Source organism: Rhamphochromis longiceps, linkage group LG12 (assembly GCF_057381845.1).
Source record: "Rhamphochromis longiceps isolate RC_006_pf linkage group LG12, R_longiceps_female_GT1.1, whole genome shotgun sequence".
Taxonomy (NCBI): Eukaryota; Metazoa; Chordata; class Actinopteri; order Cichliformes; family Cichlidae; genus Rhamphochromis; species Rhamphochromis longiceps.
This window is the reverse complement of record NC_140568.1, coordinates 11,087,348-11,113,923: the sequence shown is the minus strand read 5'-3', so window position 1 is coordinate 11,113,923 and position 26,576 is coordinate 11,087,348. Positions and strand designations below refer to the sequence as shown.

Genomic DNA, 26,576 nt, shown 5'->3' with positions numbered 1-26,576 from the left:
AAGTCCTCATCGACGGGCGCCAGAAGGGCAGCCTAAAAGGGCAAAGGTCAAATGTTAGCAAACAGCAACCGATTCTGAAGAAATGTGCTGTGTGATATTCAGAAGTACTGTAACCCGAGTCTCCCACAGAGACCTGATCCAGACTACAGCTCACAAACACAGCTCCTCTACTAACACCTCACTGCAGCTGCACGCTGCTGATCCTGTCTGTGATTAGAAATGATTTCAATAAAGTAAAACAGAGGCTCGTTTTCTATGAGCGTAAACAGGGATCTCTTTTTCAGTCTCAGTGTAACAAACGTGTTTACTGAATAAGTCTTTCAGTAAAAATGTTTTTGTTAATTCAGTAAAATCTGCAAAGATGACTTGTACTGTTGGCAGCAACAAACAGAGACAACAGAGTGTGGGACAGACAGGAAGTCAGGACACGTCTATGTGCTTCACAGTGGGACTAGAACATGAACATTTCTACACACACCACAGGCAGCAACTGTGCAAACCTCCACGTCACCAAAAACACCCTGCAGGTCCCATCAGAGCAACGGCAGAGAAAACAGATGAAAGGTCTGTTAGAGAGAAAAACGCTTCGCTGCTTTCTTACCTGTATGACACCAAAAGGGTTTTGTTTTTTTAATAATAAAGGCTTCATGTTTTACAGTTAAAGGTAAAGCTCATGCAAACATGCAGGCTTATTTGTCTGATCAATGCAAAAGTTCAAACATGTCTCTTTCAAGCCTCATTATCAGCTGAGATCATAGTAAAGACACAGACAGGATCCTGATCCATCTGTTCTTTATATAATTACTGTTTTTACTGTAATGTAGAATATCATGGACATAATACACAGACTGCAGCCTAAATACTGCTAAAAACAGCTCTTTTTATTTTTAAGGTTTCACGTATTAACCTTTTATTATAAAAGTCACCTGATCCTTAGCAGGTGTGTATACAGAAATACACCAGGTCATTATTTAAGCAAAGCGAAGCCAAACTGCTCCTGTGTGACAGATGAAGTCCACCTTTAAACAGCATTTAGATGCTGCTAATGAAACTCGATTAGTGGCAGCACTGGTCTGTGGGCTGGGGACACTGGTGCCACCAGTACAGCGCGCACTTTTCACAGCGCCACCATGTGGACCAAACTGTATTCTGGGTCAAACCTGATGTTTTATCATTTACACTGAACAAAAATATAAACGCAACACTTTTGCTTTTGCTCCTGTTTTCCATGAGCTGAACTCAGAGATATGAAACATTTTCTACAAACACAAAAGACCCGACACTCGCAAGCAATGTTCCCTCTAAGCTGCGCGCGTACACAATTGCGCACTGCTGGCACGGTCTCTGCACAGAAAATCTGCGTTGCGCGCACCAAAAAAAAAAAAAAAAAAAAAAAAAAAAAAATTCACCTGAATTGAAATTAAAATGAAAACTTTAACAATCCTGTTTTGCAGTGTTAGTCAGTGACTGGCTGCTCCCGTATAGGATTAGAACGAGGCCACCTTATCCCGTAGTCCAGCCAATCACGCGATTCACATTCGTATATACGCAGCTAATCAACGTCGCTGTCAGGCTCTGACGCGTCCTTATGCGCCGACACCGGTGTTTTAGCAAAGCGGCTGATGTAGAGTGAAGCCACGTTAATGACAACGTGTACAACCATTGGAGATGTGAGCAGGACCGACGGAACAACTGACGGGAAAAGTGTGGACTTTATACCAGTTTTTAAATTGTGTTGATCGGCCGCGTACAACCAGAGTTATGATAAAAATATCTGCAATGTTTGGTTTTCTTCCTGAATACTGTCGTTGTTTATATTTACTGCGGGAAGAAACGGTGAAAACGCCGTTTTATAAGGAAAACGCTCGAAAGCCTGTGAGCAAAAACAACACCCCACCACCCTTTCCTATTGGTGGAAAAATGTACCATGTGGACCAATCAAAAATTATATGGCAAGGGTTAGAAACGGGAGGAAGTTTTAGGAGTGACGGCGGTGCTTGGAGATGTGAGAGATTTGCGACGTTTAGCGCAAATCTTATGTAGTGAGTGTGTAGTGTAGTCAGCAGTTTTGTTGTGTGTGTCAGAACAATGAGGCGACTGCTGAATGTTACAGGTGTTACAGCAGTGATACATCTGCTGTTGTCCTGCAGGTATCAGGCTGTTGTTCTCCTTCATCTCATAGTGGACACAAATTATTTTTTGGAGTGGCACAAATAATTTGTGTGGCATCAGATTTGATGCAGAACAGCTGATTGTTCTGTAAATAGTTTGAAATGTTTAATTAAAAAACGCCTTGGCTACATTTTTAGGTAAACAGCTGCAAAAAACTTTGTTTGCATAACTCGGTTACTTTTTTGAAGAAGTAACTATATAATTAATTGCCCAACATTGGTCATTATATCCTGTATTTTGCAGACAGAGTTACAGACTCTCTCCCAGACCACAGACTCATAATACAAGTCAGAGCTTTATTAAAAAAAAAAGAAAGAAAGAAAGTTGTGTTTTCAAAATTAGAGTTATTTTTACTTCCAATAGTGTTAACATACTGCACAGGTCAGGAACAAGATTTTTTGTTACATTTTCATTGTAAGTGGGCTGAAGCAGTTAATTAAAAGTAGTCTAACATGCCACACCTGTGAGGTGTGGCATGTCAAGGTGCTGATTAGACAGCATGAATATTGCACAGGTGTGTCTGAGACTGCCCACAATAAAAGGCCACTCTGAAATATGCCGTACATGTGTAGCACAATGACACACATGTCGCAAAACCAGTCAGGATCCGGTTCAGCTCATGGAAACAAAAGTGTTGTGTTTATATTTGTGTTCAGTGTAACAAATACTGAGACGTCTAATAATGTTGTGTGTTGTTCATCTGAGGACGCTGCAGAGAACCAGATTATTTTTATTATCCTGTTTGTCTGTTATGTGAACCTTTAGAGGATGTACCTTATAAAGACTGAGTGCGTTTATCGCACTATGTTAAATGTAACTGTGAGCGACACGAGGCTTACTGCTCATGGTTACCTCATCAGTGGTGAAGTCAGCCAGCTTGATGCAAGAAAGAGGAAGAACAAAAGGATGAAAGAGCAACACACAGATGAAAAACAAAAACAGACTTTCTAACCGACAGAGCTGAAATCTGAACATGTCACCAGCTGCAGGAGGCAACGCTCTGAACCACGTCGTTCCTCCTCCAGATGGAGCTTTTACTGCCTATAGTCTCTTGACATACAATGGTTGGATTGTCCTATGATACTGTATCAGCTGAGCCTCAAATTCTTATGATCTCGAGCTTCTTCAGTCTCAGTGAATCCTTAGTTGGCTCAGATGCATCATCTGGTGTTTGAGTGTAACAAGGTGGTTGTAACACAAAAGGTGTGTATGTGTTTGTGTAAACAGGTGAGTGTGGTTTGTAGTGTCCAACTAAAGCAGCGTGTCTAACCAACCACATCTCCAGGGCTGAATCAGGTGACCACGAGCCATCGCTCCACAGCTGCTGAGGGAGCTACAACCCTCATTCAGCCTTTCATAGACATACGGCAATGAACTGTATGAACAATAAACTTTATTCATACACACAAATCCCTTTAGGGTTGTGTCAGCGAGGGCAAACGTGCCACATCAAATACATGGAGCTACAAGCTGTGGTGACCCACTGTCAGTAAGGGAGCTTTATTACACACACACAGCATCAAATCATAACAACAGTTACCTCAAGCTACTTCTATGTTATAAGGCAAAGACCCTGCAGTTACACAGGGAAACATTAGGTGACCGTCTGTGAGCGACAGTGGGAACCAAAGCCTCTAACAAACATCCATCGATAGATGAGGGGCAGACGGGCTGAATGCAGAGAGGTCTACTAACACATGTTGAGTGAAGAAGAAACACCCAGTGCATTATGGGGAACTTAGACCTATAACTTAGACCTGTGTGCGCCTTAGCATATGCTACTTCCGGCGCATAGCGCTTAGTTTCCGGTGTGATATTCGCTCCTTGTTCACGGTCGGGTTTTTCAACCAAATGGACGAATCAAGTGGCAATTTACATTTTTCGAGATGTCGAATGTATCTGTAGATGATGTTGATCGACTTGTCGATATTTCCCCCCCGCGCCTCAGAGCAAACGAGAGAAAGGATTCAGATTTTATACTTCTCAGTATCTGTAAACAGCGCTCCCTCGTTTATCGCGGGAGTTACGTTCTAAAAATAACCTGCGATTGGTGAAATCTGAAGTAGCCAACTTTATTTTTCACAGTTATTATCAATGTTTTAAGGCTGTAAAACCCGTCACTACACACTTTATACACTCAGACCGACATGAACATTTTCACACGTTTCTCTCCTGTTTAAGCTCTCAAAGCTCAAACCTTCGTAGACAAATAAGTCCAGTATTACAGAAACCAAAGATCAAACCGTGTTTTCAGGTCCAGCACATGAGAACAGAGCAGCTGAGAGATAATTCAACATCAATGAATCATTAATGAATCAATGAATCAGCGATTCTGTACTGCACAGGAGAGACGGCACGGAGGAGATCAACAATAGTCTGAAGCCAATCAGGACGCAGAACACAAAGCGCTGTGCGCAAAAAAAAAAAAAAGCATGCAAACTTGCACAAAAAAAATGTGCGAAACAGCGAGGCCGCGTTATAGCGACAGACCAGACCAGCTGCACAACACAGACACTTCAAACCTGAGGACAAATCTAAGAGAACAGAAAAAGGAAAGGAAACTTAGCTTAGAACCATGCAGCGCTACAGGAGACGGCAGCACTGCAGAGGTGAGGACCAGCACCTGTTTGAAAGAGACAAATGCACACAAACACACACAACAACGAACGAGAAACAAACACAGAGAGAGGAAAAAGTGGTTATACAGAACTTGAGGACATTACCTACATGTAAATATCTAAATAATTATAAGTTTGTTGTGTTTTCTTTAACAATGTCAGAAGGAGAGAGGCACTGAGGCACCGTCTTCCGCCCCCCGACGCTCCTGCTGCGCCTCCTCCTTCTGACAGGAACTGCCTACAGAACAAGCATGAATGATGCCTGAGTGGACACACACAACTCACAAGTTCCTGGCTCTGTCAGCTCCTCTGCAGAGGGTTTCCCTAAGAAGGTGGACCTAGCAGGGTCACCGGGAGACGGGGAGCTGTGCCTCACGGCCCTCACTTCGTCGGAGAAACCCTCATGCAGAGTTCAGAAACTTCTGTGTTGAGTATGTCGCTGTGAGCCTCCACCATTTAACTAGTGGGTGCAGCCTGAACTGTCTAGAGACAGACCAGACCAGCTGCACAACACAGACACTTCCAACCTGAGGACAAATCTAAGAGAACAGAAAAAGGAAAGGAAACTTAGCTTAGAACCATGCAGCGCTACAGGAGACGGCAGCACTGCAGAGGTGAGGACCGGCACCTGTTTGAAAGAGACAAATGCACACAAAATAAGTGTTTGTTGTAGAATGTGCAGCATGAAAGTAGCATGCATGTTTTGCATAGAACTGTTTTATGCATCTGCATTTCACAAAGAATGACAAATTGGTATACGGGACAACAAATAAAATCTAATGTATAGAAAAAAGATAATAGGATATGCCCATGACAATAAGAATGATAAAGGACTTCACAAAGTCAATTTATTGCTAAAGTGTGATCTTAGAAAATTGCTATTGTGCACCACACTAAACAGAACAAATTCTGTCAAAACTTACTTTTGCAAGATCCCACAAATGTTTTGCAAGATCTTGAGAGTTTTTTTCTTTGCATTTATCATGCTTCCATCAATACCTGTAAAGCTGTACAGAGTACTGCAGCTGGTTGTTAATGAATGCAACAAAGACCACCAGATCAAAGTACACCTAGCCACGAGTGTTTCCCCTTCCACTGAGCACTATCTTCATCTCGCAAAATACATGTTCAAATTTTTTTTCTTCAATGTGCCTTGCGAGGCTCCATAACATACCTATCAATCTGTGAGCATTTCTCAGAGGCTGCAGCAACTGCAGCTTTTGAGGAAGTTGCAACAGCACATTTGTGAATTCTCACGCGTAGCCCTACAGGAACACCCACAGTTACAAATACCATAGCGACCAACATCAGTGCTACTACTGCCCACAGTTCATGTAAAGGAAACATAACGGTGTCATACAATAAACTACAGAATCAGCATTGTTGTCTGTGAAGGTTCTCAGTCATTCAGGTCATCGTAGTCAAAGGAGCTTGTAAAGAAAAGCGTCTGGACTTCTTTAAGTTGCTTGAAGACGTTTCACCTCTCATCCGAGAAGCTTCTTCACTTCATCAGCATTGTTGCACAACCGTGTATTCAATCTTGTTACCCTTCTTTAAAGTCCACCACCTGTGCTGCAAGTGAAGTTGAGGGCAACTGTGGCTCAGGGAGTTGGGAAGCACATCTGTAACCGGAAGGTTGCCGGTTCGATCCCTGGGCTCTCTGTCCTGGTCGTTGTGTCCTTGGGCAAGACACTTTACCCTACCGCCTACTGGTGATGGCGCGATATGGCAGCCTCGCTTCTGTCAGTCTGCCCCAGGGCAGCTGTGGCTACAACCGTAGTTGCCTTCACCAGTGACTGAATAGTGGCATTGTAAAGCGCTTTGGGTGCCTTGAAAAGCGCTATATAAATCCAGTCCATTATTAACACATTGGAAGTTGTGGCACTTCTCATTATTTGACGTGCACAGCCGCTCTGTGTGAGGGTCAAACATTTGTTTATTCAACACCTGTGAAGGTATCAGAAATCGGCTACTGAGAAAAAATGCATAGATAGCAAGAGAAGCAAATTAAAGCACTGCACGTGCTTTACGTGCTATGACATGCTGCACGTCATAAAACCCAGTTTCTTGATTAACATTTTTAAGAGTTAAGTTGTAATACTTTTGTGCATTATTAAAACAAATCCTAAAATTCTGTATCACTGTGCTGTTACGAGAAGGTAGCTTGAATGTAGGTATCTGGCCCTGTGTAAATCTTGAGCATGAGTGATGTTGTGGGACAGTGCACCAACTACACAGGTACAGTGGCGTGTCTAGAAAATTTTTGTTGGGGGGGCCAGGTAGGGGCACAGATTTGGAGAAGGGTGGCAGATTTAATTGGCAGATAATGTTTTAAAAAAAAATTCTACCAACCCTTAACCATAATTCAATAATCCTATAAACCTAATAACCAAATGCACTTTTAACTCTTATTAGAATGAGATTTTAACCACTACGGTGCAAAGTTTTTAGATACTGCGTTGATAAAGTACAAGAGATACAATCAGTGCTTTGTCAGTGTTTACTCAGCATTCAAGGACAGCAATATTTGCATAGTATTTTTACTGACATATACTGCACATATGTTTTGGGCAAAAACATTTTTGAATATTAAAATACGAACATTTGTAGCAAACAATTGACAAATTAGCCATTCCAATGCAAAACTTTCTCTGCCTGTTAAAAAAAGAAGATAATCTTCTCACAAACTGGTGTTTGATTTTGAAACAGGAAAAAAGTGGAGAAACAACTGAAAAGACTAATATTTGAATAAAACCTGAAAGCAAGTAAATACTTTCTATGCTGCCTTATGGTAAACTTTGGTAATATTGATAAAGAACAACACTGGCTGATGATGAAATACATTCAGCTGGCATGGTGACACTGCCAGTATAACCTGCAGGGCTGGACTGGGACAGAAAATCGGGCATTTTGACTACAGACCGACCCACCAGGTATTAAAGCCATAAAGCCTTTGAATGAAAACAAACCCTGTTGTGACAGTGATGTACAGTCTTTTTGGTATATGTATGATTTCTATACATTTTACGTCAGATAAAAACTTTGGTTGTAAGATTTAGATAATTATTTAATAAAAGCTAGATATTTTAAATGAGAATAGGAAAGAAAAGTATTTCTTTGTGCCCCCTTTCCCTGTTAATGCCCTACCTGGCCCCCTGGCAAAACTTTGCTAGACCCGCCCCTGCACAGTTACCAGCTGTCAGCTACATAAAAAAGGATCCTGGTGGGTGGTCTTCACGTTTCCCTCTCACCAGATATCCAAACCGACATCATGACCAGCAGCTTTACAGCTGTGGCTCCAGCAAACATCAGCTGATACTAGAAATTAATATTAAATAAATTCTAACAACAGCCGATCAAGCTTAAACGTGCTGCTGTTGTTTAGCGCGACATCTGCTGGTTTCGTCTTTCTGGCGCAAAGTGGGCGATAAACAAACAAGAGAGAAAAGCCGATCAGCTGATCATCGATCAGTTTCATGATTGAAGTAGCAACAGGAGAGGGAGGATGAGAGAAGAGGCAGCTGTGCAGCGTAAAGACAGAATAAATCCAGCTTTGTGTCTTTTTCCATTCTAGCTGAAGTTCGGGACAAACTGCGTCTCTTCTCAGCTCAATACGAAACGTGTAATATTTTCTCTGATTGAGGGACCATTCCATTTTTTTAAGGAGCCGTTGGCAACTCTACTAACTAACCTTATGAATAAAATAAAGTTCACTATCAGTAACATCATAGCAACCGAACAGCTGTATAAAAACTCCAAGCTGGCTAGAACGCAGTATGAGTTATTGCAACTGACAGTAAAAAGTCAGCACAACGAAAATAAACTCCACCTAAACTTAGTTCATATCTGACCCAGATAGACTGCAGGTCATAACTTCTTACCTGAAGTTCAGTTCACCTGACACTCGGACTGGCGGCTGCCTCGGGGCTCTCCTCCTGCCTCCCCTTCCCTCATCCACCTGCTGCCTCTGTGGAAGCCCCGCCATAGCCACCACCAAACAACGGAGTTATTTCTACACATCGACCTGCATCTGGCCAATCCACCACCTCTCATTGTTCATGCCCTTACAAAAATAAATAAAAAATAAGTCAAATAAGCCCGATGGCCAGTCCAGCTATGTTAACCTGCAACCAAATCTGCAGCTCCATACAGCAATGTTACGACTTAGATTACATCTTATAACTCATAACTCTTATGTTAGCTCCCCTCTGTAGCATACTGTCTGAAATATTCCACGGCTGCAATAATTCTTTAAGTGTTATTTTTTCCTTGGTATTCTAATTTCGCTGAAGTTTACTAAACTCAACAAACTTAATATTACTTACCGGGACATTTATTCTGTCCTCATTTTCTTTCACCGAAAAATTGTTTCCTGCAGTGACGTCTTTCGTGCTTGGCTCTCCTACCTTTGCTAACGTGATGCACATAGCGCAGAAGCCGATGCTGCATTCACTTACACTCGGATATCTGAGCGTCACCGTGAAAACATAATCGGACATTTGATATTTGATTGAATTTTATTGTTTTGCCTTTGGGGTGGCACCTGGGGTGGCCAGTCTGGTTGGGGGGGTGGCCTGTGCCCCCCCAGGCCACCCCGCTGGACACGCCATTGACCATAGCCAAAGAAAGCTCGTTTATGACCAGCATCATGTAAATAAGCGCTCTGAACGTCAGCCACAAACGAAGCCGAAGAAAACGTTAGCATCATTTCCTGGTTGCTGTGCGACAAGCAACTGTAAAACTCGAAGCTCTGAACGCGGTCCTCTGTCATATAAATCTGCGAGTGGTCTCTGCGTGAGGCGAGCGGCTTTTCCCGGTGAGTGAGAGATTGAGCGTGAGGTCCGGAGAGCGCACAATGAATAAAAAGGGCTCTGAGAAAACACGCCATGTGGTAGCCTGGCTTAACAAAGCGGAGTGGGATCAGGTTCGGGACTACCTTTACTCGATGGACTCCTCTCTGCAGAGGTTTGCGTTAGAGAGGATATCGGCTTGGAGGGCCAGGTGCGCTGATAGTTTTCCCGTGGCCGTGGACTGCACAGCAGACCTCGTGCGCTGCCAGGTGCGGGACCGGTCCGGACAGCTTACCGGAGATGACTTGACCCTGATGTACGGGACGGCCCTGGTAAGATTTTTTAATCTTATCACGGAGCGCCAGCAGGGGAGAAAGGCCCCGCCGCTGAGGCAACTGGCTGGAAACTTGAACATCCCCGAGTGGGTGGTGGATCTGAGGCACGAAATCATGCATGGGACTCTTCCTTCTTTGAAATGGTGCCGAAAGGGATGTAAGGTGGTCCTGGAGTGGCTCCAGCAGGAGTTTTGGTCCAGACAGCTGGGAGGAGGCCCCGATGAGCAGCTCGTTGCCAGGCAGAAAGAAGTGGATGCCTGCAGAAACGCTCGGGAGCTGCTGATCTCTTTTGAGAAGGACCAGTACCAAGCTTTTGATGATGGGTCTCCTGAAGACAAGGGGAAGAGCTTGTGGCAGGCCCCCTTAGCAGACATGAGTTCGTTGCTGGGTGAGATCAAGCAGTTTGCACTGGGGTCCAGGGAGCTGTTGATTGATGTGCTGCTGGAAGACGGTTTTCTTGTTCCTACCATGGAGCAGCTGGAAGCATTAGGCTGTGCAACATCTGACAGTGCCAGTCCCACTGAGCCCAGAGTCCCACAAACCTTCCTGCGCTTTTGGCTGCCCCTGCTAAAGATGCTTAACTCTTCGTCTTTCATTCACCTCTTCCTGGAGAAGCTCTTTGTGGAACTGAAGCTGCTCAGCAAAGAGCCCAACGGTCACAGGTGTTTCTATATTTCTGCATGGATTTCAGAAGTCTTCCTCTGCAACAACAACAAAATTGAATATCATTTTGAGACAAGGTTGCAGAAGAAAGCCAGAATGAAGGACAGGATTTTCATCGACCGCATCAAGCTGAGGTGGCAGCAGCTTCTCTCTGCATGTCTGGATGCCCCCTGCATCAGCACACCTCACCTGATCCAGCTAGTCCTGGATGACATGGAGCATCCCCCCCCTCAGGAAACCAGAGAGAAGCTGTTCCAGCTCTGCTCCATCTACACACAGACAGAGCGCTCAGAGGCCAGCACACCTCTGCAGCAGCAGCAGCCCATATATACTGTGAGTATGCTGCTGGACCAGATGCAACACTCCTCACCGATGGACTCGGAGAGAAGTGAGGAGCGCAAATGGGCAGACGTGCAGGCTGAAAGAGCACTTGCCCTCAGAGGTTCTCCGTGGCAGGTGTGCACTGATAATGTCACATGGAAGAACTATCCCCTTGGTAAAGTTCCTGGACAGTCGGACGACCCGTCGTGCCTCATGGTGGACAATTATTCGATAATGACTGTGTTTGACCAGCCAGTGGAGCTGGAGAGCAGCGCGACACGTAGCAGCATCCCCGGGGCCTCGGCTCCAGCCCGGCCAGCTGAGGGCCTCCTCTGGAGCAACAGCGAGCTCAACAAACTGAAATGTGGACTGAAGCTTTTTTAAGTTACTTGTGTTATTTTTGTTACTTGTGTTATTTTTTGTTTTATGTTAAGCACAAGATTGTTGTTGTTGTTGTCATTCCAGCCTCCGCTGACTCTTGTTGTGCTAGAAGCAGTTTTGAAGCAAAAATACAATATTCAGAAGACAAAATGTTGTGGAATTTTAACCATGAGCACAGTGCAGGTTCAGCAGTTGTGATTGTTTCTGTCCAGTCGAGCTCGTTAACTAAACATGTTGGCAGAAGCAGAAATAAAACTTTCAGAAGACAAAATGTTCTGATTTAAAGAAGGACCAAAGGAAGGAAAGCATAGGTTTTGATTAAGTCTGATAAACTAGAATTATAAGGTATTGTTACATTAAAAGGAGCAAAATGAAATAAAAAGGCTATATCAAAAACAGGTTATAACATAGGAAATGTGAGGTTTTAAAATGAAGTTAGTGTCAGCGTTTTAAGAGAGTGGTAAAATGATGAGTAACGTTGAAGAATATATATAAATACAAGTCTATAAGTCAAGAACATAATTAGGATAAGGCTTTTGATTAAAGAGTCCCAACTATGATAAGTTAGGGAGATGCAGGAAAAGGTGTTTTGTTTCCTTTGCAGAAGATCTCGGCGACCACAGGGGGTGAGGATCCTGGAGGCCCGAAGCCGGATGGACCACAAGAGAGGGTCAGAGCGAGGACACAATGTATTGCGACCTCTGGTGTACCAGAGGTCGAGAGAGGGAGTGTGGAGCAGGGAAATTATTTTACTGCTATTGTTAAATAATCGTCATCGTCACCATTGCATTAATAATATAATCTGCAGCATTGATATTGCATTCAGAGGTTTAAACAGTGTGTGTCTTTCAGAAAGACTAAGTTGCAGAAAGTTTGCATTAATGAAAGCAGAGTCTAAGTTATTCTGAGGAGCAGGTTAGACGAGGCTATTTGATGAGCCTCTGGTCTGGTGGAAGGTCAGAAGTGCAACGGGTGAGATGAGAGAGCATTTGAGGACGACATATACACACACACACTTAGTTAGAGAGAATCATTTATAGGTGAGAGGTTAGTTATGTTTACTCGCAACTGTGAAAGAGGAACAGTTTCTTGTTGTCTCGGCAAGAAAGAGGAAATACCTGGTGTGAATACGTATGAATGGACGGTGACTGGACGGACGAACTGAACTAAGGTTGGACCAACTGGACACTGAGGTAAAGACTGGACTAAGGCTAAGCACATGACTGATGACTGTTCTGTTTTAAGTTCATTTTCATGACATAGATTGGATCATGAGTGGGGAAAACTGAGCATTTTTAGTTTTGTACATTATTTTGACACATGAAATGTGTCAAAATAAAGGGGGGATTTAAGGTTTAAGTTGAAATGGGTTTAGGATCATTTTAGGACTTTTGGGGTGTTTGATGATTTAGATATGGTAAAACTGAGGCAGACATTGTTATTTTCATGTTTAAGTTGAAGGATTAAAATGAACTGAATCCTGGTTAGAAGATAAACTCTTTACACACATAAAGAGCATTTAGATTAAGTAAAGTTAATATAAAGGATAGAGCCCAGAACATGATATCTTGAACCAACTTTGAATAATTAAGGGAACATTAGATGAACACAGTAGATTAGTGAGGTGTACCAGAGAGAGGCTTTTTGTTTTCTATCCTTTACAGGAGAACATTCCAGTAACACAGCGACCACAGGGGTGGCAAGAATCTCCAGTTTCGCAAACAGGTCACATCTGGATTACACGCTGTGGACAGGGCGACCCCGGAGGCAAAGGTGGTGTGGCTGAAGGTGCTCAAACGCAAGTGGAAGGAGCCACGCTGGACTGGTCCATACGAGGTCGTTGCCAGGACAACTACAGCATTCCAACTGAAAGGGAAGGGCGACACCTGGTATCACTGGTCGCAGTGTGCACCAGCACATGAGAGCTTGGTTGAGGAAGAGGCTTCAACCAACACAGGTGTCAACAAACAGAGGCAGAATAAACCCTCTCACCTGTGCAACAGGCCATTCAGTAGTCCACCTGGAAGGCTGAAGAAAGAAGAGCAGCAGCGGAGAAGGTCGTCACGCCATCAGAAAGGGGCAGTGATAAGTTAAAGGCTCCACAAAGAGGGGAGTTTCAGTCCAGAATCTAAAATCTATATAACAAGTCTAGAATACAAAGTTTATATAACATGATGCAAACAACCGAATCAGAGACACGTAATGGGAAGAAACGTATTAAAATGTTCCTTACAACTACATGTGTATTATATGCGATAATAGTAACCATGGCTCTGTTGTCTTTTGTCTGTATTTTGCAAGGCACTCCGGACCCCTTGTCTGAACACGGAGGCCAGTCCAGCCCAGCAGTTCCTGAGACTGTAGGTCCTAAAACAGGATCGCTAGAAAGACAAAAGCGCGAGGGGTCAGGTAAAGGTGATGAATGTCTCAGCAGAAATAATGGCATAGAGTTGAACTATGTTAAAGGGTCTACCAGCTCATTCATGTTAGATTTGTGTGACGTCATTAAATGTACAGGAGCCAGTAGTAGATGGAAAGTGTCAGACAACAGTGGGACCATTTATGCCAAAACAAGATAACTATGCATGTTTTAAGTTCTCTACTGATAATGAAAAGTACAAGGTGGGAGAGATCGATCCAACTTGGTGTGCCGTCACACTTCAGGGACGAACCACCAACAATGTAAGCGGCCCTAGCACGGTAATTGGAACCTGGGCAGGAAGTGGGCTCTATTATTATTGTGGGGAAAATACTCTGTTGGTTCATGTTCCTATAGGAAGCCTAGGGACATGTGCGATGGTGCGATTAGGAGCTCCACTCATGCTGATTGGGAATCAGGTAAAGGCTATTCCACAACGCAACACACGTACTCTAGCCGCCAGACGTCTGAGACATGTTTTGGTCAAAAGAGGGACCCAAGGTACACATGCTTATGATCCTCGCCTGAACTCGCCTAGGGGAGTTCCAGACGAATATAAGCTGGTGAATCCGATAGCTGCAGGATTTGAGAGTATATTCCTTTGGGTAACACCTAATAAGAATGTTGACCGCATTAACTATGTTCATTACAATCTGCTGAGACTTTCTAACCTAACCAGGGACGCCATGATGGGGTTCGCAGAACAATTGGGTCCAAGTTCTCTGATGGGAGTTCAAAATAGGATGGCGCTTGACATGTTATTGGCAGAGAGGGGAGGTGTGTGCTCGATGTTTGGAGATATGTGCTGCACGTATATCCCCAATAATACTGCCCCAGGTGGCTCAGTAACCCGAGCTCTGCAGGGCCTGAAAACTTTGTCTAAAACCATGCATGAGCACTCAGGGGCCTGTTCTTCGTACCGCGCTAAGTGAGTTAGCTGGATGAGATTGTTGACGATTTCGCGTGATCCTGGATCGTTCGGTTCCCCGAAGCCCATCCGGGACTTGCTGTCATAGCAACAGAGCCGTAAGCGTAAACCTGCTGGGGAGCAGGTTTACTTTATGTAAACAGGATTAGATCGCGGCCACGCAGGTATGTCCGCGTCATTCATACGAAAGCAACAGCGATATTCCACCACTGTTTCACCATAAATAAATAACATCAATGTAACTAAAGATAATGCAGCACTTGATCCTTTTATTGATTTCACACAGATACATACAGGTCATTCCCTAAAAAAGGGAAATGTACTATTAACATTCTATTACATGTATGTGATTATTACAGATGTAATTCATATTTCAGAGTAGTAATTGTAAATTACTTCGTGTAATCAAGATGAGAGACCACGGCTATAAAAGCGAAGGTGGATTTGGGAAGTCTGTCGCAGTCATATCCTGTCCGTTTACGCGAGCAACCCATTGCGGAAGGTGCAAGATTGATAAGGAGAGTCCTCAGAATTCAGCGTATATTGCGGGACAGACAGGATCCTTTAGCTCAGCGCGACAGTGTGCTCATAGAGAGATATCGATTTTCCCGTGAGGGTATTATTCACTTAACCAACTTGTTGACGAGGGGGTGCAGGACCACCACCTGTCTTTTTTTTTGCTCTGCCCTTTTCTTGGTTGCTGTTATGAACAAACAAACAGAGTATTCCAGGGTCTCTTTCCAAGAGACGACAAGCAATATAAGTGATAAATATTACCATTCTGTAGAATATTCTTATATTTCACTTTTACTTGTTCCCATGTTCTAGTGGGTCCTGTTGTGGCTCTAATGTGAAAGGGGATATAATATAACATATTATAATATAATATAATGTAATATAATATTGGATAATATGGTGTGATATGATAAATCTACCCTACCGCCTACTGGTGTTGGCCAGAGGGGCCGATGGCGCAATATGGCAGCCTGGCTTCTGTCAGTCTGCCCCAGGGCAGCTGTGGCTACAACCGTAGCTGCCTCCACCAGTGTGTGAATGTGAGAGTGAATGAATAGTGGCATTGTAAAGCGCTTTGGGTGCCTTGAAAAGCGCTATATAAATCCACTCCATTATTATTGTTATTATTGAATTACTTACGAGTTTGATTTGTCAGCAACTTTCTGCCAGCCCTCTCTCCTTGCTTTTGCAGCCTTTGCAGTGTTCCCTTGCGTTTTAATTAAACTCTGAAACTCCTGAAATCCCTCACTCAAGAGTTCTTGCTCTGCTGCCGAAAAATACCGAGCGCGCTCCTTTGACATTTTCGCCGACCAATCAAAGGGTTGCCGATCAATGTTTCTACTATCGATGCGTAGCCCCTGTTGGGCCACCCAGTGATCTCACATTACTTCATCCAGCTGTACTAATCGTCAACAACAGGTGTGTTCGGGGAACCGGAATAGCGAGCTCAGAGTTAGCGCGATGATTTGGTCTTGGATGTTTCATTTGATCTTGGATGTAGTAAGCGACGTACGAAGCACAGGGCCCAGGTATTGAAAACCCGCTGGCATCCTGGATGACATCTGTGTTTGGACAATGGTGTGGCTATATCAGTGATGTGCTCATTGGCTGTATTTTTGGGAATATTGGTCATCGCTGGTTGTTGTATCATTCCTTGTGTCAGAGGATTGTTGGTAAAGATAGTGGCGAGGGTTACGAACCCTGGCTGGGTTGAGGGCATCTACCAGATGAACCTGGAACCCATAGAGTGGGGCAGGGAGTGATACAACATGAAGTATGGTGACATTCCTGTGGGAATGTCAAAAGAGGGAATGTTGGGATTCAGAGATTCTTTTATTACTACCATATAATTTGCCTTATGAAGAATGTATTAATAACATGTTTCACAGTATCACTTATCAGTAATATTTCTTACAGGGTTTATATTGCATTGAATATGTCTGTCATCACATTGACCTTTCTATTTTATAGGTTGAGTTCATTTTATACACAATGCATAAATGTGCTTGGTTAAGAGTTGATGTTCCAGTCTAGAAGGTTTTAAGCTTCACTGGTGAGAGTGTCCAGATGATACATGTTGAGGGGAGATGAGAACATAGCAGGTTAATTGCATGCATGCTTACAATACACATAGTCAGGTTTGAGTGAAGGCCTAAGCGTCTTCTACTCCAGTCTGAGACTGGCTGCTAAAGTACTTTACTTAGTGATTAATGACGAGGGTCCAATTATTAGCTCTCAGAAATGCTAAGACCTGAAGTTATTACCTTAAAAGGCAAGTAATGAAGAAAGGAGAAGTTATATGTCAGTTTATAGTTATTAAAAGTATATGTGATGTACCCTTGTTTGCACGAATTGAACTTTTGTCCATCTGTCACCCTGTATTTTTGAACTGTATTGACGTAGGTGTGATATGTTATCCTATAAAACCAGAACCCAGTGTATTTTTGTCAGAGCAACCCATTCTGTATGCTGACGGCTGGTTGTTCTCCTGTGATAATAAAACTCATCGTTTGATTGCACTTTTCCGGAGCCTCCGTTGTTTTTTGTCTGGTCTGAAGTTGATCGATTTCGCAACAGTATGCACAAATATGACCCAAGATGGGACTCGCCAACCTGGATTGACTCAATAGGAGTTCCCAGGGGAGTTCCAGATGAGTATAAGTTAGTTAATCAGATAGCGGCCGGCTTTGAAAGTGTGTTTCTATGGATAACTCCGAATAAAAATGTCGATCGCATTAACTATGTCCATTATAATGTGTTGAGACTCTCTAATCTCCCTAGGGACGCGGTAGAAGGCCTTGCGGAACAATTAGGCCCGACGTCGTTAATGGGAATCCAGAATCGAATGGCCCTGGACATGTTGTTGGCTGAGAAAGGTGGTGTCTGTGCCATGTTTGGGGACATGTGTTGCACGTTCATACCCAACAATACTGCACCAGACGGTACGGTTACTAGGGCGCTTGAGAGTCTGAAAATGTTATCTAAAACCATGCATGAGCAATCAGGTGTGAACACTGGACCGGGAGACTGGTTCACGTCTGTCTTTGGGCAATGGAAGAGTGTTGTTATGTCTGCCATGTTTTCTTTTGTTGTTTTTCTTGTCATATTGATGATTGGATGTTGTCTCATCCCTCTGGTCCGGCGGCTTTTAGTAAAGATGCTGGAGAGAGCCCTGAGCTCAGGCTCAGCAGGTTCAGCTGCGCCGGAGTCCATGATGCCTTTGAGGGAGATTGTAGGCTGGACGGAGGAGTGAGACAAATCCTGGTGTAAGTTGGGCTCGCAAGCGAGCCCAAGAGGAGGAGTTGTCAAGAAAAACATGTAATTTCACTGCCATTATTTCATTATTATTTCATTAGTCTGCATCACTTAGTATCAGTTGATCATCACCATTATCATGTATCATTTATCATTTAGTAAATCTGCTTAATCTTGTATTCCAGAGCACGCAGAATAAGACACATTCCTCTGTAATATTCTATTATGCAAAAACCACCAGCATCTCTGTGGCTCCAGGCGGCCCAAAGTAAAGTCAGATGAGGACAGCGACCTTTTGTTGGCCTGGACAGACAATCTCACAAACTGCACACTCGGACACACAATTGTTTAGACCAGATGTTTTCCCTCATCCATATCTGGGAACATAAAGCCTGAGAAAGTGTTAGGTTTCTGAGAAGCTGAGTTCTAGGAAATGTTCTGACGTCATATTAGGCTATAAAGCTTTCTGTAACGAGCAGAGAAGATCGAAGACCGGCTTCCCACACTGTATAACTGTGTGTGTTTAATAAATCACTTTTTGGACACTTCTGGGGACTCTGTCTGTGCTTATTTTTCCTTCCAAATAAAAAGAACCTTTACAAAAGAACTGTGCATTTCGTGTTGTTAAGACTGTTTCATCTGGGACCATTTTGCAATCTAACGCAAGCTTAATTAAGGATTCTGTTTGTTTTATTCCTTCTAAGCCCAAATGAATTTCTTGTGAATCTGTCTACTGTGAGCCTGGTGATTTTGTTACTGATGCCTGACTGCCAACTGTATAAAACAAAAAACTACACACAATATTCGAAGCACATAGCGCACAGTCGTAAATTCACCCTAATTTTGGTATGATCTGAGCTCAGGCACTGGGTGACTGAGCATAGCACTTACGCATGTGAGCGAGGGGGGAGAAACTGCTGCAGGAGAAGCGTAGACAGGCAGACAGAGGAGAGCTTAAGTTTGACCAGGTACCAAAGCAAATCATTCATACTGTACAAATAATGTAAATATGACGGTGTATCACAAAAGATTGATATCAAACTGATCACTTGACCCATATTACGTTACTTGCTCTTGGAGTGAATCAACAAATGGGGAAATGAAAATCCGAACAACAACAATGATGTTTTTTTAGAGAGTCTTAGCTTACATGTGTGTTTATTTCATATTTTCAGTTGTTTCCCTCCACGGCTAAACAAAGCACTGTAATCGGTTTCAGTTATGTACTGATGAACACAACAATTGACATAAGTGGCTTCTTTCAAAGAAAAAACTCAGGTAGATTTTATTTTATATATTATGCTTTGTATGTTGTTCAGTATATTTCTATGCAAAACAAGAGGAATTTCAATACACAGCAGTATATTCACAGCTGAAACCAGATATTTACATACACTTTAGGGAAAAAACATAAAAACATTTTTTTTTCTGTTAAACATCAATTTAGAGTGAACTTGCAACTAGAAGATCACTGGCTGCTCTCTGCCCAGCATGGAGGTCACTGCAAACTCTCGGTACCTCAGCAGAACTGGCAATATCATCAAGGACTACTCTCACCCCAGCAACCAACTGTTTGAACTATTACCGTCAGGCCGACGGTACAGGTCACATAAAACCAGGACAAACAGATTCAGGGATAGCTTCTTTCCCAGAGCTATCACCGTAGTAAATAAGAACAAAAACAATTGAACCTATTCCATACCGTCACTGTCATTATATTATGCTGCTATTCATACTGTCATTATATTAATGCTGCTATCCTGTATATATTGTACAAACTATTGTTTGAGTACTTACGATTGTTTTTTTGTACTTTTTATATTTTACATTTATATTTATTATTGAAACTTGCACCAAGGGAGTGGCACTCCAATTTCGTTGTACTCTGTACAATGACAATAAAGGCTATTCTAACTTGTTTTGTTTTAGATAAATAAATATTGAAATATCTTTTGAATTAGTTAAATGTCAGAATATAGAGAGAGAGAGAGCTGTCTATTATTTATCACTTTCATCAAATTTAGGAGTACATATACACTAAGTTTATTGTTAATTAAGAAGAAAACTGCAGATGATTGCATTCTGATCTTAAGCAGCCTCTGATAGGTTAGTAGAGTCGGATTTTTTAGTAGAGTCCTCTGTCCTCTGCTGGATGTGTTGGAGAACACTTTCAGCCCTCTGAGGACTGCATACCACTGCCTGAGCCAAGCCAATGTGCCACTAAGCTCCAGCCAGTGTCCACACTGCCAGAGGTCTCCACACATGCTGGTTCGGTGTCTGTCTCCGCTGAAGGGTCAGAGGAACCCGTTTGAGCTGTCTGTCTCGGCTGGAGGGCCCAAGGGGCCCATTCAGCCACCTGTCTATGCTGAAGGGTCAGAGACCTGTTCGGCCTCCTGTCTCCTTTATAGTCGAAAAAGATGTGCTCCTGGTGCACTGGCCATTGCTGCTACTCAAATCGAGCGTGGACCTGGACCTCCAGCAGGCCCCGGGGACCTACGTCACACCTTGCTCTTGTCTCCCTTACAGCTGAAAAAGGTCCATGCTTGTGCCCTGGCCCTTCTGAAATTCCCTCTCCATTTAGCCGAGGCAGAGAGTCGGCCTCCTGTCTCCTTTACGGTCGAAAAAGATGTGCTCCTGGGCGCGCTGGCCCTGCTGCTACTCACATCGGGCATGGACCTGGACCTCCAGCAGGCCCCGGGGACCCACATCCTCCCCTGCTCTACTCCCCCACTAGCTTCTTCTCTTGCAGTTACCCTCCACCACATATCCAGCACATATCCAGCTAACCCTAACCCACTACAATTCGTCCTGATTGTAGCACAAGTGGAACCAATAAGCAGGATTCATTGGCAAGCAGACAACCAGTTCCAACTACTGGGAAGAACCAGTGCGATGCATTTTGTGGTACGCGTCGTGGTAGCTCCTGCTAGGATTTAGGACAGACCTGAGGCTGATGAGAAGGATCTGGGTGTTGCAGGGCCGTCCTGGCTGACACGGCGCTGCGTGAAGCTCTGGGATGCTGCCTCTGGACTGGCACACTGGGGTGGTGGTTCCCCTGTTTAAAGACCTAGACCTGAGCGTGTGCTCCAACTGTCACACTCCTCAGCCTCCTCTATGCCAGGTTGTGTCTGTCAGTCAGGCCTCTGATTCAGGAGGAAGCAGTTTGTGTCCTGGTCATGATCACTGGAGCAGCTTGTTATCCTCTCGACTGCAGGGTCTGTGGGAGTTTGCACAACCAGTCTACATGTGGTTTGTGAGGCTTCTACTTTTGTAGGATCTTCATCTTACAGTACAAAGAGCCTTTGCTGCAGCTGTTGTTGTGTTTTGGCGCCTCATGGATAACTTTTCATGTCATTTGAGTTTCAGGCTTGTTGGTGTTGCTGAGCTGTGTGCATCGTCTGCGTGGGTGTCAGCATAATGGGGCTCATATTAAAATGACTTTACAGTCACAGAGAAAAACTTTAAAACACAAAATCAACACTTTGAACCATCGTGGAAACTACGTGTCCTTACTTGTCATCAAATGATGAGTGTGCGTCCTCACCAGGTGTCACAATCATGTGTATCAAAACGTGTGTAACTGTTAAACAGCAAAATGTGTTAAAGCTGAAAGTCTGACTGTTCAAAGGTGAAACTACAAACACTTGTACATATACAGCTCCCTCCATAATGGCCTGAGGAAAACCAAAGACCTGATGTGATTTCATGTTTTCTTTGTTTCACAGTTTAAAAGTTTGTGGTTCTGTTCTCAGACCTTTGTCACTCACATGTTGTGCATCAGCTGTTTATGTCACTGTGCAGCCAAACTAACTCCCCTCATGTGTTTCCTTTGCAGCTGCTCCTCTGGATAGCATTGAGTCCCTGGCTGCCTACTACGTGAGCTGCGTCAGGCAGGTGCAGCCGGACGGCCCGTACAGAGTCGCTGGATATTCTTCTGGTGCCTGTGTAGCATTTGAAATGTGCTCTCAGCTGCAGACCCAGAATCAGCCTGTGGAGTTCCTGTTTCTCTTTGATGGCTCACATTCATATGTGGCAGCGTACACACAGGTCAGAGAAACACTCGCGCATCTTTATTTCATGTATATGCTGTATAGCGTGTGTGATGTTGGTTTTGAAGGATGAGCTCTGGTCACATGATCTGCATGTGAACAGGTTTAACTGTGTTTTTGATTTGCAGAGCTACAGAGCCAAGCTAACACCCGGCAACGAGTCTGAGGCTGAGACTGAAGCCTTGTGTGCCTTCATCCAGCAGTTCACTGGCATTGAATACAACAAGGTATACTGTCTCTGACCCACAGGTTCACACACAAGTATTCCTTTATGTGGCATCAGCGTTAAAGGCCACACAACCTGAGCTTTTGCCTCACGGCGCCTGTAAGGTAAAGATGGTGACTGTAACACAGTCTGGAGCTGCTGTTCCAGCACAGTCTGTGTGTGGTGCAGGTTTGACTCAACAATGATGTGATGTTTGGAGCTGTTATGGAGACTAAAGTAAAACATGCGGTTAAATCAAACCTTCGTACAGTTTCTCACTGAAAGCTGACATTTGTAACTCCTGAATATCAAAACATCTTCATTTTGCATTTTCATATACATAAGATCTGTGATGTTCATTAATTATGTGTCACTTACTTTTCTGAAAACAACAATATCTCCGCGAGCACGCGGTAACGTTTGCTATGAACTTACAGTCGTCTCCATGGTTACATCCTACAGCTTTTGGAGACTCTGCTCCCGCTGTCAGACCTGAATGCACGCGTCAGTGTGGCCGTGGACCTAATCACCTCCGCTCACAAGGACATCGACCGAGACTCACTGCACTTTGCAGCCTCCGCCTTCTACTACAAGCTAAAGGCTGCTGATGCATATGTACCTACTGCAAAATACCACGGCAGCGTGAAGCTGCTGCGCGCCGAAACCAGCAGCGAATATGAGCAAAACCTGGGAGCTGACTATAAGCTCAGCGAGGTACCGATGCACATTTACATCAGTCTGTAGTACTTATCTTCACTGTGCGTGTGTGCGCTTGTGTGTGTTTCTATAAACTCTGTCTGAGCCTTCCAATGTTCAAACTGTGTACTGCGTCTTTCTTCAGGTCTGTGATGGCGAGGTGTCGGTCCACGTCATCAAGGGAGATCACCACACTTTCCTAGAAGGCGCGGGGGCGGAGTCTATCAAGAACATCATTCATAACTCGCTGGCTGAGCGAGCTGTCAAACCAAGGGAGGGTTAAACATCCACCGTCTCTTCACCCTAATTCCTCAGCTTTCCCCAAACTAGACTGTAAATGTGTCGTTATAGGAAGTGTTTGCACTGCTTATGTTTACACGCTACTGTTATCCTAATATCCCAAATGTTAATGGTTAGTGAACCAGTCGACATCCCATCATCTCACAGCTCCATCGATTCCAACTGCAAGTTTTGTTTTTTGTTGCCATATGTTGTTGTTTGCAGAAGTTCATCCCACAACAAAATAACGTGGTTAAAAAATTAATGTAACAAAGTAACAAACACTGACACATTGATTGAATCCTGAATTACATAACATCACTCAAATTGGTGTTTCTGCTCATGCAGACATCAGTAGACAGGCAAACGCGCTGCGACCAGCCTGATGAGCGACTGTGGAGGGAGGGCTGACCCTGCAGCCGTGTTTCTGCACACTAACTACTCGTAACACAAGTTGGAGGCATTTCTTTATTTTGTGATATTTGTTTACTTTTCAGTCATGTGACCACACAGTCATCAGTTACAGTGGCAACCAGCAAATGTTTACGTTGTCAATAAGTTCACAACAAATTAAGTGTTTCATAAACTGTGTTTTAACAATGACACTCGTGTTACTGTAATTTACAGACCAGTTATTTCACTAATTCAGAAGAAAAACTGCTTCTCTTCATGATGGACTGTGTCAAACACACGCTGTTGTTCTGACAGACGCCTGTGACAGAGGCGTCGCTAAGGACCAAATGTGTCTCTTCAGAGGTTAATCAGAGATGTGAATGATCACTGTAACAGTGAGATCATATTTACTGATGTAACCTCTGAGAAACTGTTTCCTTTTAAAGGCTTTGGTCCAGAGATCTAAAACCTCAGCAAATAATCCAAACCTGAGTACAACAGCTGGCCTGAGACCTGTGATTGGGTCAGTGAAGGAAGCTGCTGATTGGAGATGAATGTGCTGAGGAGTCACAGTACGATGGACGTGACAATAAAGGCCTCTGTGTTTTATTGTAACATTTCTGTTATGTTTTGTAGGACTAATAAGGGCCTCAACAGTCGCTCAGTGTTTTCCTTCATTGTAACGAGCCTGTCCCGTTGGATCTATGATTCCTGTGCTTTTGTTGTCGTTACTATTTCTGATCATTTATCTTGTAAATATAGTTTTTGGGTTTTGTTTTTTAGAGGATGGGTCAGTTTATCAGGGACTGAAACACAAATCCTGTTGGCCCAGAAAATTCTTAGTCGCTGTTGGCGCCACCCGACCGTTTAGTTCAGACCATTAAAGTAACGACTGGTTCTATATGACACTTTTCTACATGCAACAAAGGTGGTGATGGAAGGAGGAGAACAAACTTTTTTGTCTGTATTTAATAGCACAATGAAGACCAGACAGCAAAGCAGGGAGGGAGAAATAAAGGGCCTCAGGTCAGAGTTGAACCCGGCCGCAGCATTTACCCCATGACCAGGTGACGTGGTCACCCGCCCGACCCTTACGCACAGCAGTATTTCACTTCAGCTACCAGGAGTATGTGGGTCGAGCATGCAGACTGAACTTTAGCTGCATGTTAGAAAGCCGAGTTTATGAATGAAGGCTAGAACAAATGTCCCGGCTGAAGGAGGAGGGGCTGCAGAGGTGTATAAACACAGGTGGGCGGGGCAGGGCTAGTGTGCAGGATGACTCAGTGACCTACACTGACCCGTGTTGGTGAACATTTTGTTAAAGTTAAATGTTTTCAAGCTGACAAGTAAATTATCCAGCGAGCTAAGTTGAGCTGACCGACGTGCAGTAAGGTTTTCATGCTCTTCACTAACAGCTGATCGCTGAGAATATATCAACAGTAATAATGTCCTGTAATTCCCACGGCTCTGTATGTCACACCTGCGTATGCTTCCCCATCACATTCATCACCTGTTCCTCTGGTGTCTCTGATTGGAGCACGCAGGTGTGTGGAGCAGAGTGAAATCACACACCTAATGCTGTTTTATTCAACCTGGATCTTGGAAGTTTTGATTAACATCAGTGTCAAACATGAACTAACTCTTTGTCCCCTTCAACATTACATGTTGTTTTTTGAAGTAACAGGTTCAGTGATCTTAAAAGGCTGCGGTAACGTGTCGCTGATAAAACACTGAGTCATTTTCAAATTATTCACTTTAGTTCAATTCAGCTTTATTGTTTTATGTGAAAGTCTCCATCCTGTGTCCTTCACTTATCTTTATCCCAGGTGTGAATTGTTCACAGGACTTAAAAGAAGGACGTGTCTGTGGAAAAGGCTCCGGCCAACCTAAACTCCTCCCTCATCAGGACACAGAAGAGCCGCTGAGGCAGCGCCTTGGAGTACGCTGCTGGTCGCGGCACACAGGTGCGCAACAAGATCTCCCGGCCTGCTGGAGGAGGGAAGTCTGGTACTCTGCTGCTTCCCCCAGTTTGCTTCTTGTCAGATCCCAAGTCCTCATCGACGGGCGCCAGAAGGGCAGCCTAAAAGGGCAAAGGTCAAATGTTAGCAAACAGCAACCGATTCTGAAGAAATGTGCTGTGTGATATTCAGAAGTACTGTAACCCGAGTCTCCCACAGAGACCTGATCCAGACTACAGCTCACAAACACAGCTCCTCTACTAACACCTCACTGCAGCTGCACGCTGCTGATCCTGTCTGTGATTAGAAATGATTTCAATAAAGTAAAACAGAGGCTCGTTTTCTATGAGCGTAAACAGGGATCTCTTTTTCAGTCTCAGTGTAACAAACGTGTTTACTGAATAAGTCTTTCAGTAAAAATGTTTTTGTTAATTCAGTAAAATCTGCAAAGATGACTTGTACTGTTGGCAGCAACAAACAGAGACAACAGAGTGTGGGACAGACAGGAAGTCAGGACACGTCTATGTGCTTCACAGTGGGACTAGAACATGAACATTTCTACACACACCACAGGCAGCAACTGTGCAAACCTCCACGTCACCAAAAACACCCTGCAGGTCCCATCAGAGCAACGGCAGAGAAAACAGATGAAAGGTCTGTTAGAGAGAAAAACGCTTCGCTGCTTTCTTACCTGTATGACACCAAAAGGGTTTTGTTTTTTTAATAATAAAGGCTTCATGTTTTACAGTTAAAGGTAAAGCTCATGCAAACATGCAGGCTTATTTGTCTGATCAATGCAAAAGTTCAAACATGTCTCTTTCAAGCCTCATTATCAGCTGAGATCATAGTAAAGACACAGACAGGATCCTGATCCATCTGTTCTTTATATAATTACTGTTTTTACTGTAATGTAGAATATCATGGACATAATACACAGACTGCAGCCTAAATACTGCTAAAAACAGCTCTTTTTATTTTTAAGGTTTCACGTATTAACCTTTTATTATAAAAGTCACCTGATCCTTAGCAGGTGTGTATACAGAAATACACCAGGTCATTATTTAAGCAAAGCGAAGCCAAACTGCTCCTGTGTGACAGA

The 26,576-nt window shown here is 43.7% G+C and overlaps 2 protein-coding genes across 2 annotated transcripts; both read left to right on the top strand.

The window, feature by feature from the left end:
• Window positions 1-9,097: 9,097 nt before the first annotated feature.
• On the top strand, window positions 9,098-15,561 carry LOC146656956 (ribosomal biogenesis protein LAS1L-like). Its single transcript, XM_085424739.1, has one exon. It carries the CDS (start codon window positions 9,646-9,648, stop codon window positions 11,281-11,283), a length of 1,638 nt encoding a protein of 545 aa, XP_085280865.1. The 5' UTR covers window positions 9,098-9,645; the 3' UTR covers window positions 11,284-15,561.
• A 6,249-nt stretch (window positions 15,562-21,810) lies between these two features.
• On the top strand, window positions 21,811-24,178 carry LOC146656955 (fatty acid synthase-like). Its single transcript, XM_085424738.1, has 4 exons — window positions 21,811-21,944; window positions 22,075-22,173; window positions 22,614-22,865; window positions 22,993-24,178. The coding sequence occupies exons 1-4, from the start codon at window positions 21,855-21,857 to the stop codon at window positions 23,128-23,130; spliced, it is 579 nt and encodes a 192-aa protein (XP_085280864.1). The 5' UTR covers window positions 21,811-21,854; the 3' UTR covers window positions 23,131-24,178.
• The last annotated feature ends 2,398 nt before the right edge of the window (window positions 24,179-26,576 follow it).

Bases quoted from the DNA above. Each gene is read 5' to 3' on its own strand.
- LOC146656956 (XM_085424739.1), top strand. From the start codon at position 9,646: ATGAATAAAAAGGGCTCTGAGAAAACACGCCATGTGGTAGCCTGGCTT.
- LOC146656955 (XM_085424738.1), top strand. From the start codon at position 21,855: ATGTGCTCTCAGCTGCAGACCCAGAATCAGCCTGTGGAGTTCCTGTTT. The intron at 21,945-22,074 runs GTCAGAGAAACA...TTTGATTTGCAG, and splicing joins ATGTGGCAGCGTACACACAG to AGCTACAGAGCCAAGCTAAC. The intron at 22,866-22,992 runs GTACCGATGCAC...GTCTTTCTTCAG, and splicing joins CTGACTATAAGCTCAGCGAG to GTCTGTGATGGCGAGGTGTC.